Source organism: Peromyscus californicus, unplaced genomic scaffold, assembly GCF_007827085.1.
Source record: "Peromyscus californicus insignis strain IS unplaced genomic scaffold, ASM782708v3 Scaffold_15__1_contigs__length_86483966, whole genome shotgun sequence".
In the NCBI taxonomy this organism is placed as follows: Eukaryota; Metazoa; Chordata; class Mammalia; order Rodentia; family Cricetidae; genus Peromyscus; species Peromyscus californicus.
The window spans coordinates 5,886,435-5,901,087 of NW_026294447.1; the positions used below are offsets into that span (position 1 = coordinate 5,886,435).

At 43.8% G+C, this 14,653-nt stretch overlaps 1 protein-coding gene across 1 annotated transcript in view; it reads right to left on the reverse strand.

The window, feature by feature from the left end:
• The window catches only part of Tspan13 (tetraspanin 13), a 28,689-nt gene extending 14,771 nt beyond the window's left edge, over window positions 1-13,918 (reverse strand). The window contains exon 1 of the mRNA XM_052738344.1: window positions 13,656-13,918. Coding sequence (XP_052594304.1) covers window positions 13,656-13,718 — 63 coding nt within the window. The 5' untranslated portion in view covers window positions 13,719-13,918. The remainder of the gene's footprint in view (window positions 1-13,655) is intronic.
• Window positions 13,919-14,653: the final 735 nt, after the last annotated feature.

The following is a 14,653-nucleotide window of genomic DNA, read 5'->3' on the forward strand; positions in this document are numbered from 1 at the left end:
TCCAGGAGACCCAGTGCCCTCTTGTGACTCCTGTAGGGGCACCTAGCATGAATGTGTGGTGCACAGATGCAGGCAAAACACATGAAAAGTAAATAGAACTGTTAAAACGCTTTCTAGAGGGTGGGTGTGGGGAGATTGCTCAGCCCTTCAAAGCTCTTGCTGCTCAAGCCTGAGTATAGTCCAGACTCCCCTGGGAGTCCTGGTGAAGGGAGACAAGAACTCCCCCAAGTCCTCTGAGCACAATGGCACTTGCCCACACTCATCCACACATTATAAATTAACTGACTAATTAATTAAAATAAAACAACAATTCTTCCTGCTAAAACGTATTTCAAATGAGTGGAAAAGGTTTTAACATACACACAGGAACTGCAGGAGATCCCATAGAACCCCAGAAGCAAGCAGAACTGAAAGTCTTCGCTGCCCTGGCCCAGCGGGTGGAGAGCAGCCTTCTGGGGCAGGGGGTTGGCCAAGAGCAGAGTCTAAAGGAGACTCTGGGTTCAGGCCAAGCAGAACTGGGAAGTGGAACCGAGACCACGCACAGCTGGGAATTCCAGAAAGCTATTTCTCAAGGTGAAGTGCTGTGGAAGAACTACAAAGATTCTGAGTATCTTCAAGAGTTATCTGAGAAAAGGAAACGCCCAGTCTTCTAGGCGTTGAAATTCACTCTCCCCCATGCACGCAGGAATCTGCACACCAAACAATTCAGATGAAAGTTGATCACCAGCTGTAATGACAGAGGGTGAGGGAGACCTCAGAGAAGCAAACTAAAATAAGTCACGGGAGAGACATGTGCAAATCCCAACCCCAAACAGTTCCGGATTTTAAAAAGACAAGCTGTGTTACCAATCAAAATTCTCAAAACACCTAAGGGAAAAAAAATCTGAGAAAGACACGACAGTAATGGAGCTCCCAGGAGTCTGATGTAAACAGAGCTAAGGCTTAAACTGGCATATTTAAACTAACAATGGAGCGCTGGGCATGGTGGTACATGCCTTTAGTCCTAGCACTCAGGAAGCAGAGTGCTGTGAGTTCAAGACCAACCTGGTCTATGTAAGTGAGTTCCAGAACAGCCAAAAATACAAATAAAAATAACTAACTAAAGGGATTTTAAGAAAATATGAACAAAATGGGAGAGTCATATTTTATAGATGTAGACGTGAAAAGGAACCAGATACATCCCATCAAATAAAGGAGAGGAACAGTAGGGCAGCTCAGTGACTAAAGGCATTTCGGCCAAGCTGACAACCTGAGTTCAATTCCTGGGACCCACATAGAGGTCAGAGGGTAACATTCGGGAGAAGGGAGTCCCACCATGCTGTCCTCTGGCCTCCACACACGTGCACAGTGATGCAAACACCTATACACACTAAATAAAGGTGATTTTAAAAAATTAATTTAAAAACAGAAATCAGAAGGAAAAACTTAGGCGAAAGCAAGACCGTGGGTGTGGTGGTCCCCACTTGTCATCCCGATGCAGAGGTAGAAGCAGAGGATCAGGGTTGAAGGTCATCCTCAGCTAAACGGCAAGTTTGAGTCCAGCCTGTGCTCCAAGAGACTGTGCCAAAAGAGAGAGAAACATTTTTTTCAAAGAAGGAAAAGTAACAGCCATCCAAACAAATTAATCTTTAAGAGTAAGAGTAAATCCCACAAAATTTCCCCGATAAAGGACACCCAACAAAACCCAGAGCAAAAATTCATACTCAATGACAAAACATGAAATTCCCTTCAAATTTCAGGAACACAATTTCCCCATAAAAGCGGATAAAAAGCAGATGAGGGGACACCATGGTCACTGTGCATAATTAATGACCACGTAGAGAGGAAATCCAAGCATTAATACAGTATTAAAAACGAGCGAAGTTACCAATAGGGTGAACATATAAAAATCAAAAGCAGGGCTAGAGAGACAGCTCAGCAGCTCAGAGCACTGGCTCAAAGGTAGCTGGGAGGTATTAAGAATAAAAAGCAATCAGAGAAAAAACCAAAGGCCGATCAACAAACAAAATCCTAAATATTAGGCCAAACACAATCTCATACATACTACATTCACAAAAATCCAGTGACACAGTCAAGGGAATCTGAATTCACCCCAGGCAAAAGGATAAAGCCCTGGAGCACTTTACAGAGTAAGAATTTGGCAGGAGCCCTAAATCCCTCACTAGCCTAGCAATTCTGTTTTCAGGTTGATCCTCAAGACTCAGTCCACCAACTAGACACACACCAGGACACTGCTGCACCCTTGTGTGGACCAGGAAATCAATGGATTCAACCCCACACCTATGACTAGACACCCTTAAACCCAGTGTATTCGCATAACAGAATACAAGTGATTTGAATCTATTCCTATGAAATCAACAGATTTCAAAAACAAAAGATATATCAAGCATTATATAAATCTTGATGAAATATGTCAATTTCCAAGCACAAAACAGCAACACAATTTCCTGTGGCTCAAGAGCTGTCTTATTATGTCACACACAGCACGTACATGCCAGGTGTAGATTTCGAGATAGTGAGCGCTCACACTCTCTTCCTATGGGGTAAAGGGCTGCAGAGTGACTGCTCCACTAACATTCACTTATTGGAGATGTCATGGTAGAACACTGGGCATCTGTAAGATTCAGCTGCTACGTTCACAGGACTCTACCATGTTATATACTGTGTATATGAAATGCCTCGTTAATAAACTATGAAATGTTAATAACACTTTCTCATATGTGCACCAACTCGAAAATCTTCTGCTTTGCTTTTCCCTGTAAATCAGCCCACCCTGCCCCACCCTGCCTCATCCAAACAGGTGTTGATCCCCACTGACGAGTGGTCCAGTGCCATCCATATTCCCCGTTACACTTCACTCCCACTGTGGAAAAAAGGAAAGAAGTTCACCCGAAGCCCACTGGCAGTAACATTCTGACTCTCCATGCACATACAGCAAAAAGCACTTCCAGGGCTGAGGAAACAGCTCAGTGGCAGTGCTTGCCTAGGACATACAAGGGCCTGAGTTAGATTGCCAGCACAAAAGTAAACAAATGAAGCTCTCCAGGTCTGTCACATCTGAAGAGTCTGAAATGTGAACCAAGACACCACCCTTGTCCCCTCCCATGCACACACAAGCACAAACACACAAATACAATCATCATTTGTAAGGGATGCTCCCAAAAGTAAAAAAGAACATAGATTCGATCCTCCAATGCGAAACCAATTCTGCATCTATCACTGCAAACAGTGAAATCACATGACCATGAACTTATGTGAACTAATCAACTTCTCTGATTAAAACCCAAAAATGGGGGCTGGAGGGGTGTCTCAGCAGTTAAGAGAGAGCATTTGCTGCTCTTGCAGAGGACCCAGGCTTGGTTCCCACATGACAGCTGACAACCATCTGTAACCTCAGTTCCAGGGGACTCAGCACCCTCTTCTGGACGTTACAGGTGGATACACATACATACATGCAGACAAACCGTTCATACACATAAAATAAAAATCAATAAATCTTAATGAAAAGAGAGACGCTGAAGAGATGGCTCAGCAGTTAGGAGGTAACACTGCTCTTTCAGGAGACCCAGGTTCAGTTTCCAGCACCATTAGGCAGCTCACCACAGCCCCAGAGGAGCCAATGTCTTCTTCTGACCTCCGGGGGCTCTCGGGAACGTATACAAAGCCACACTCAGACACCTACATATACATATAACTAAAAATAAAAATAAATCTTGAAAAATAGTAATAATGGGCTAGAGAGATGGCTCAGAGGTTAAGAGCACTGCTTGCTCTTCCAAATGTCCTGAGTTCAATTCCCAGCAACGACATGGTGGCTCACAACCATCTGTAATGAGATCTGGCATAACAAATAAAAGAAAGAAAGAAAGAAAGAAAGAAAGAAAGAAAGAAAGAAAGAAAGAAAGAAAGAAAGAAAGAAAGAAAGAAAGAAAGAAAGAAAGAAAGAAAGAAAGAAAGAAAGAAAGAAAGAAAGAAAGAAAATACTAATAAAACAAAATCCCCAAACAAATGAAAGATTTTTTTAATTTAAATGATCTGAAAATGATGTATATGCTTGTGATTGGTTTTTATAACATATCATAACTGAAACCCACCAAATAGTCATGATTAACTTTTTTTTTAAAGATTTATTTATTTATTTGTTATGTATACAGCATGGACTGAAGGCCAGAAGAGGGCATCAGATCTCATTATAGATGGTTGTGAGCCACCATGTGGTTGCTGGGAATTGAACTCAGGACCTCTAGAAGAACAGCCAGTGCTCTTAACCTCTGAGCCATCTCTCCAGCCCCATAACTTTTCAAGCTATAAATAACACCTAAAGATATTTAATGTACTTCTAAGATAGATTATCACTGTTTAATTTTTAGAAAAAAAGGAGTCTTCTCCATATACTAATGAAACGACTTATTTCTCAGCAGTGATAATTGTTATCATTGGTTTACAGTTTTAAGGAGAATGAGATTGCAAGTCAAAGTTAGTAATCTAAAAATTACAGCTTCAAATGAAATTAACTGTAACTGCATAATTAAAAAATCTAGGCTTGTCACTATACCTTGTGAGACAAAGCAACTGCAAAGACTCTTTTGTTCAAGAATAATAACCGTTTTCTTGTGAAAGCAATTGTAATAGAAAGTAAATTTAGAGCCATGACAAATAGTTTCCTTCCTCTGGGAGACGGACTGCTGATAAAAACAGATTATGGCTCCGTTAACTCCTTGATAGTGGTGTTTTTATGAGCAGGAAGCGCCAGCCTTTCCTGTTTTCTCGTTAAAACAAAGAAAACTTGATATACAAGAAGAGCTTTAAAAGTTAAAAGGGCTGTGATGGAAAAGACACCCAACAGCTGGATTATGAAAGTGCCTCAATCCAGCATAGCTCCCCTAGACAAATCCACAGAGGAGGATCCCCAGATGCCACCAAATGCACCATTAAGGGGCACATCGTCAGCTAAAACTCAAGACAGCACAGGCCAAAGAACAGCACCAAGGGGACGGACCTTAACTGGAGAGGGGGCTTTGGGAAGGCAATTCAGGTTAGATGTGGTGCTGAAGGCAGAGCCTCGATGATGGCTTAGAAGCTTTATGTAACCAGGAGGGGCCCTGGGCTGCCCTCTGTTCTTGTGCCCTGGGAGACCTTTCTCCACATAATGATAGTGAAGTGTCAGTACGTGATCTTGGACTTTTTACCCTATAGAAAGTGTGAGGAGTATTTTTTCTTTATTAATTACCCAGTCTGTTATATTCTAGTACAGCTACAGAAAATGGACTAAGACACTGTCATAGTTACTTTTCTATTGCTATGGTTGTGACCAAGGCAACTTATAGAAAAAAAGAGTCTATTGAGGCTGACGGTGTCATAGGTTATTAGTCTATGGACATCATGGTGGGGATCATGACAGCAGACAGGCAGGCATGGCACTGGAGCAGTGGCTGAGAACGTACATCCTTATTAGCAAGTAGGAGGCAGAGAGAGAGAGAGACAGAGAGAGAGAGACAGAGAGAGAGAGACAGAGAGAGAGAGACAGAGAGAGAGACAGAATGCTAATGGGGAACAAGCAGGGCTCTTGAAACTTCAATGCCTAATCCCAGTGACATGCCTCCTCCAACAAGGCCACACCTCCTAATCCTTCCCAAACAGTTCCTCCAACTGGGGACTAAGCATTCAAATATATGAGTCTATGGGGACCATTCTCACTCAAACCACCACAGACACTAATTGATGTTTAATTGCTTTTCGAAGCCAGGAAGATTGGGTCATTCCCACACTGGCATCCTGCCTATCTTGTTTTAATATTAAGTCTGTACTCTTATGCTCTCAAAATCCCAAGATGTGAGAGGTCTGACTACTTCTGAAAGTAAGTCATGAACTACCACGCTCCAGCCCCAGCCGGCTTTGCTGGCTTTAAAGGGGCCCTATACACTTCAGGTGCCCTGCAGTCAATGCAGATGTTGATTATATATTCCCAGCACTTGGCTAAATGCCTAGAGCAGAAGAGGTGGTCAGTGCAAACTGCTGGATGAGGGGTTCTCACTGCTCCTCATCCTTGTACTGGGAAATACTTATTCTTCAGTCTTCATATATTCTTTGTATATGCAACATATAAAATTACATTGTTTCATCAAATATTGACCCTATTCAAGAACAAGAGGTGTTGCACGAATTCTAATTAATCTTAATAAAAACCCAGAGTCAGATATAGGGGTAAAGATGAAGAAAGGATAGAAACATGTCTAAGCCAGCTACTTCTTTTGATCATCAGAAATAGATTAGATGTTGCAATTAAATAATTCAAAATGTCTCATTAGCTCTAAAACAAAAGGGATATTCTGACAGCCAGGCATGGTGATACATATGAACCTGTAAGCCCAGCATTTGGAAGACACAGACAAGAGAAGCACCACATACTTGATGCCAGCCTGGTCTACCCAGGGAACTTCAAGTCATCCAGGGTTACACATCAAAGCCCTGTCTCAGAACAAACAAACAAGGGGCTGGAGAGATGACTCAGGGGCTGCTCTTGTAGAGAACCCATTTGGTTCTCAGCAAGAAAGATCAGAACCATCTGTAATTTCAGTTCCAGGGAACCTGATGCCCTCTTCTGACCTCCTCCTCAGACACCAGGCATGCACATAGTACACAGACATACATACAGGGAAAACACCAAGACACATAAAAGAAAAATAAGTTTAAAAATAATAATAATTAAAAAATTAAAAAGCAGAGCTGGAGATATGGCTCATTGGTAAAGAGCATTTGCTGTTCTTCCAGAGGATCCGGGTTTGATTTCCAGCACCCACATGCTGGTTCACAACCATCTGGAACTCTAGTTCTAGGGAATCCGAGACCCTATCCTGGCCTCCACAGACTGACTCCTGCATACATGACATACACATACATACACTCAGGCACACACACACATACACATAAAATAAATAAATACAAAGAAAGGAAGGAAGGAAGGCAGACAGGCTGGCACTCAGGAAGCAAGGGCAGGCAGGTCTCTATGGCCTTTAATTCACCTGCCCTACATAGGAAGTTCAGGCCAGCCAGAGCTACACAGTGAGACTTTGTCTCAAAATAAACATAAAGCAGTAGTTCCGATGAAGCAGCAGGCAAGAAAAACCTAAAATACTATTATGAGAGCATAGGACTGTACACCGCCAATGCCATACAGAACTTGATTTATACGTAAACAAAGGCCTCAAAGCACCTTCCCCTAGGTGCTTCAAGCATTTTGCTATGAACTTGTGATTTCAAAGATCAAGCAAATGGATGTAGTTATAACATATAACATCCCGCTGAAGATGTGAAGCCCATGAATAATCCAGACATTGCTAAGTAGCCAGGCATTGAGCATGAAGCCAAACTTCCGGTTCTTTCTTCATTGTAACTCTTTAAATGATGCAAACGTTGCTCTTGCACATACCTGTAGGGATCTCTACAGTACCGCTGGTTTTTGCTTATGAAAAACAAAACACAAAGCACTTGACTCCTGCAATGAAACTATATAAAAGGGAACTGAAAGGGATCCTGACTTAATCATTTTCCGAGGTCAATTATTTTGAAATGCCATCAAGCTGCCCACGAAATTCCACCCCCTTTCTTCTCTGCAGCGCTTACAAAAAAGAGGTGGGGTTACTGGCAGAGCAGCCCCCTGCCGACTTCTGTATTCAGTGATTAATGCTGAGCTGTGCACTAAGCAAAGAAAAAACGGAGAGGACATGGTCCTCACTGTCGTTATTGTAAAAAGAAAAAGGGGGTGGGGCAGGGAGAACAGCTCTTTTCAATGACTTCCTCATGTTAAACCCAGTAACTAGTGCCCAGGGACGGAGCACAGTAGGTAGAGAAGATGTCTAGCATGCAACAAGGTTCGGTCACAGCAAGCCCCAGGCTCAATCCCCAGCACCAAATCCTCCAGGAGTGGTAGTGAGAGCATGAAATTACGGCCAATTTAGTCTTAGTTCCTTAACCAGCACCACCTGATACGTAGGGGCAAGCCCATCTCCCTGACACTGCTGTGTCTCCAACATTCAACTCTATCACAGTCTCCTCCTGCTTAAACAGCTGTTCCTTTCTTGGCTCCTTTGCAGAATCTACCTTGTCACCCAGACCTCATAATGTCATTTTTTCAGTCAGTGACCACTGACCTTCTCTACCTGCCTTCATTGACTTACTGATTTCAGCCCATCGCAACTCTGCTAATGCCATTCTAATGCTCGTGGTACCTTCGACGGTATCTCCTGGTAACCCTCTCCCTTGACGTCCAGCGCTGTGAGTCTCAAAGGCTCGTTAACAACTCTGTCTGAGAATCCTTGACATCACGTCTCATACTGAACCTTCTCTGGTCCTGCTAATCCAATTCCATCTTGCGAGGGGACTAGGCCACAACCATGAGGCATCTGTCACTTGCCACTTTCTCTGGTACCCCATTTTCAATCCATGAGAAATTATCTTGGCCCCACCCTCAAAACAGGCCCAGAATTTGTTTCTTCCACTTCAGCTGATAGCATTCTATTCCAAGCTTCGGTTACAGCAATAACTTCGTGACTACCCTCGGTGCTTCTGCGTGCACATCTGTAACCTGTTTCATTCTGAAGACCCTCGGTGCTTCTGCGTGCACATCTGTAACCTGTTTCACTCTGAGAACGCTACTGGCTAGGAAGCAGAAGGCCATGAGAAAAGAAAAGTGTTCTCCCTCCGTCTCCTGGTTCTGATTGCCGTTTCTCTGGCTGACAGCCAGGAATTTTGCCATCACTAACCAGAATTCTACAATAGAATTGCACTCTTCTTTCTCAGAAACCTCACAAACAAGACTGTTACAATGACTAATGGCCTGTGCCTGAAGTCCAATGTCCTTGTGATCTAAGGATCAATGTCCTGTATCCTCTTTGTGTAAGCCTAAACAGAGTACCTAAAAAACCTCCTCTTCAAGAACAGAACTCTGTGGGTAAGAAAACTGAGTCCAGCAGAGCACATTAAACTTAGCTGTAGACCCAGTGGCTTCAAAGCCCCAGTCCATGTGCAGGCAATGCACTTGGTGTCCCCTCTCCCAACTCACACCTGACTCCTGTCAAGTGCACGTGTCTTTGCGATTTAACGGAGAAAGTAACTTCACTCTGAATGTGAGCTCCTTTTCAGTGGGGCGTGTCAGAGGTCATGTGGACCTTTAGTGGTTTGAATAAAAAGGACACTACTGCACACACCTAATCACACATTAAAGTATCAAAGTAATTTGAAGAGCCAGGTGTGGTGGTGCATGCCTACTAACCAGCACGAGGGGCAGAAACAAGAAGATATTAAATTTGAACAGCTCAAGCGACATAACAAGACCCTGATTCAAAAATGCAAAATGAGGCTGGGTGTGGTGGCACAGCCTTTAATCCCAGCACTGGGGAGTCAGAGGCAGGAGAACTCTGTGAGGTGGAAGCTAGCCTGGTCTACATAGTGAGTTGTAAGCCAGTCAAGATTACATAGTGAGACCTTGTCTCTAAATAAATAAATAAACAAACAAATAAACAAAGGAAAATAAATGAACTAGAATAGTTTTTTAAATGATCGGAATTTTGAAAAATGCAAAATATAACCATTTGAAAGCAATTTCAATAAGGAGATTCTGCTTAGCTGAAGTAATAGTGTGTTTTTATTTACTTGAGAGTTGAGACTATTATAAAACTACAATTTGTCAGAATTTTAATGACTCAATTAGGACTACAAACTTTACTAAATATAAAATATATTTAAATATATTTTTATATTAAATATAAATTTATATTAATATTTAAATACATATTTAAATAAATATAGCTAAATATAAAATCCAGGAGCTAGGGATATAGCTCAGGTGGTAGACTATTTGCCTTGCATACACGAGGCACACATATACACATTTAACAAGAAAATAATCTAAAAATTGTAATTCTGTGTTTATAGTCAACACATCTCAGTCATTACTTTCTTACAAATAAAAGACCATTGTTTTTATTTGTGGACACAAACTCTTACTTTCCCAGAGCATGATGACTTAACAGCAGACAAGAGGCATTAGAGAGGGGTTCTGTAAGGTTCAGGCAAGTTTACTTGCCAAAACGAAGCATCAGGAACTTTAGATACAGAGGATTCTGAAATTTCAGTTTTCAGTGGGAAATTTGAATGGCTGGCATCATAGTTAAATATCTGAAACCTTTTCTAGTTTTTGCTATGAAACCTGGAGACAGTAATTTGAATTTGATATAAAACAGTAATTCTGTTTCATAACTGAAAGCAAAACTTACCCCCCTACCCTTGAACTTTTGGAATTCTGAATAGGAACTCATGTATTTAATTAACTATTTAATAAACAGCTAAGTAATTTGAAAGGAAAAAGAAGCTGAGGCAGGAAGATTCCAAGTTTGAGGGCAGCCTGGGCTACATAGTTCAAGACCAGACTGAGCAGTACCCTACCTCAAAATAAATAAATAAAGTAATTAATTTCCCAAACTAATTTTAATTTATATGTGTGCCCTGAAGACATGGAAGACTTTCAAGCTACTCCTTCATTTCCTCAAGTCAAACACCCCTTCTTTATTCCTAACTCAGAAAGATTTCAAAACTCAGGCCTAAATTTTAAGGTGTCTAAGCTCTCACACACCATTTGCTATCCCCAACTAGAGCTTTCAAGTAGGTATTCATACAGGGCTTCTATATTCGTTTTCCATGGGTTCCAGTCCCCACCTAGAGCCTTCTTCATACAGGGCAAGTACGCATTCGTACAGGGCTTCTATACTCATTTCCCATGGGTTCCATGTAGTACAAGATAGACAAAATTTCCTGGCAGAATAAGTACTGTCCTCAAGATCATATGTAGAATGAAACACAGTCTTCATCAAAGCATACTTACTCCAGAGCCCTATTGGCTTTGCTGCTGCATCTCCAGGCTAATGTCAACACACAGCAGGCGTACAACCAGCACTGTTGACTAAAGAAACTCGTCATCTTTAAATGCAGGAAGTTCTGAAGCAAGTGGCCCTTTCCCTTACCACACTGCTCGGGCTTCCCCTTTCCATCTACACTTACAGATTGTTTACGTACACTACATTAACCCAAGGTTATCCCAGTACCGGAGAATCCCCCCAGTTAAGAACCATGGCAGAAAAGAACAAAAACCCACTATTCACCTCCATAGGGTCACTGAATTCCCGAAACAAATTAGGGAATGTTCCTTCCAACGTGTTTTAGGGACCTGCTTTCTGTTTCTAGACTGGTCATACTGATGAAGCTCATTCGATCACTTGAGGATGCACACAGTTTTGTGGCTAGAGTCCCAAGTTCCTCAGGAAATGCTTCAAAACAACAGCGATGATGTCTGACGCAGGCAGGGGCCTTTGCACCTGCCTCTCCCACATGCAATCCTGGTTCTAACACTCTGAGAAATGACCTCATATTTAATCCTGCAGCACTGAGCAGACCTACGCGGCAGTTACCAGAGCCGGAGGAAACCTACAAAGGATCTTCTTATTCCTGCCCTAAAAAAAATACCTCCTAGTGCCCAAGCTCAACTCTGACGGCAACCACATTCTTTTAAATATCTTAAAATGTGGAGGGAGAGACGGTGAAAACACAGAACTTAATTGATAGCTGCAGAAGATTTTTCTGCCTGTTAAAAATCTCATCCACCTTTACCTCTCATTCACCTCCCACTTAAACTGTTACATTTGCTACATTATAACTTATTTACCATATTATAACCTATTTACTATATTATAAACTATTTTCAATGTTTAGGAGACAGACAGATAACAGCTTATTTTAAGAACTGTCCCTTTGTTTAAAACAGTTTAGGATTTTAAAAAGCTAACCATATTTACAGCCTTATGAATTTCCAATTAATTAAATTTTACTGCACACCTGTTAAAAATCAATAAAACACACTTTGGGGGTCAATAGTTTGGGGGACATATATTAAATAATCATAACATATCCCTGTAGGGTCAACGTTTCTCTCTCCTGGCATTCATGACATGCTGTAAATACAGCTGGAAATAATGTGTCTTGAAAGCAATGGTACTTGGTTTGAAAAAACCTTCCCGTTTTTCAAATGTATAGCACATTGGTGGATACAGACAGCCAAGGACGCACAGAAGCAGCCATTGTGTGTGCGTAGGCACAGGAAGATGGAGAATCAGGTAAACAGATGACTGAATCATTGGAGGGGGAGGGGGCTCAAAATAGAATGTGACGTTCTAAGCAGATCATCCATGCTAATAAGAGAAAACAGTTGAAGAACGGATGGGAATTTACTTTATAAGCAACATGGTAAGCATGCTTCACATGAGAGGGGTGGATTTCGATAGGAAACTTGACATGTATCTCCAATTACAAGGAGCTATATCACCGTGTGTTCTAGAACCTTCCTTCCAAGTCTACCATTTGTGAACATATTGTCTGAATTCCTAAGAACCAGCCAGAAAAGCTTATGCCATTGATGCCTATTTCTGGCCTGCTTTCACAGCTTTGCCATCGTGTCCAGACACACACCAAAAAAAGGTAAAATGACCGGTTGTCTCTGCTCTCAACCCTTAGCAGCCAGCCTCTCTTGCCCATGTAGGTAACCTAAGCTGGCCCAGATGGCCTGGCTCTGCTAACGCAGGGGAGCTGGGTTTGTTTTCAGGGTGGGTGCTGCAAGCACCAGGTGTATTTATAGAAAGGAACATGGAGTGAGATGGCCGAGAGGAAGTTGCGTCCTCACAGTGAAGACAGCTTATGGAAGGATCTAGATTCCACAGCTCAGTTCCACTCCAGACCAGCTATGGAATCGTACTAAAGTCTTTTTTTGTCTTTACCGTTATAAAATGTAGACAACTCCGCTTGCCATAGAAAAATAACAGAATGATAAATGTACATGAAAGGGCTGGGATGTAGAAGATTTTCAATAGACGTCACCTTGTCTTCCTCCTGTTCAGCCAGAATTACGCATCAAAAATGGAAATGAGCTTCCAACGTTAAGACTGGGAGGCACAGGCTTATAAGCAGGGAGAAGAAAGAAACAAAAACGACTTGGGTGGAGGATTATACACTGAAGGACTTCGCCTGAAATGGAGTTTGGATATTGATTAAGGGGGAGGAGGAAGAAGGCATGGGAAAAGCATCAGGTTGCAACCTCACTGACAGGAACATCAACAAAGAGACTTTATGTAAGCACGAAACAAACTTCGGAAGCCACGGATATCCTGTGAAGTCTCTAGGCGGCCTCCACTCAAACAACAGCGCTCAGGGCTGAGCCAGAAGCGCGCCATCCATAGGCCGCCGGGTCCATACCAGGCCACGCTACCCCGCAAAACTGTCCTCCAGGCCCGGGCTCTTCTCCAGCCTCCGGTCGCGCTCCAGCTGGGATGGCGAGCCAGGAGCGTGCGGTTGGAAGGATGGGGATGGGATCCTGGGGAGCGATGCGAGAGCGGGGAGGGACAGAGGAGTGGGCAGGGATGCCAGAGTGAAGGGCTGCAGAGAGCCACAATGAAGGACGGGCGGAGACTGCGACAAGCAGGATCGGGGTCCCGGGAGGGGGCCGCGGACGAGGCCGGGGCGTGGGAAGGCTGCAAAGGGGGCGGGATGGGGCTCAGCCGGGCTGGGAGGAGGCTGGCGACCCCCGCAGGTGCCACCGGGCGCGGGATACTCACGGTGTACAGCAGGTTGAGCACGCACAGGCAGTTCTTGGAGCACGAGAAGCCCCCGCACACCATCGTGGCGCGTGGGCTGGAGGGCGCCTGCGGGTCGAGGCGTCCTCGGCGGGGCTGGGCGGGTAGCCGCTGGATCCTAACCTCCTGGGCCTGTGGACGGGGCTGGGCTGGGGGGTTCGGGTTCGAGTTCAGGCTCAGGGCTGCAGTGCCGCGCCCGCAGCGGCTCCCACCCACTCTGCAACCTGCGGGGCGCAGCGGCTCCGCCGATCGCACGCCCCGCCCCGCCGCCCCGCCTCGCCCCGCACGCTGATTGGCCACGGCCGGGGAACAAAGGTAGAAATATGCAAATCAATGCGCTCAGCAGACCGGGATCCGGGAGGGCGGGGCAGCTCTGCGGAGGGGGAGGGGGTCTAGACCGCCCCGAGGGAACCGGGCCCGGGGCTCGTGACAGTGGCCCGGGTGTCATCCCCCACTCCACCCCCACCCGAGCAGGTGAGCAGCAGAGGGCGGGGCTCCACGCTGGCAGCAGAAAGGACAGCACCTCTCTGCATTCTTGCCCCGTGGGTGACGTGGCACCATCTTGAACGAGATGATAAAACAAAACGAAGCACCTGGCCTCGTTTGAATGAAAGAAGAAGACAAGAATGAAAGATTGACAGAGAATGAGGGTGGAGGCAATGAAAGGGAAAAAATAATAAGTGAAATACTAAAAGGAGCAAACAAAAACCTGTTTCTCGCAACATACGTAAGAAATGTGGCCTAGAACGGTGACAGATCTCAGGTCAAGAGGACTTACTCTACTAAGGACCTGAGAAATACTTATGAATACATATGTGCAAAAGCAATCAAGGATCATGATTCTTGTGGTAGGGTCCTGAATTTTAAAATGCTTTTCTGCATAAATAAGAGCTGGGGAAGCCTTTCAATAATGGCCGCAGTTAATTTATTATCACTTTATTTGCAGCGTCTTGAATTCTGATTCCTTGCCTCTAACTAGA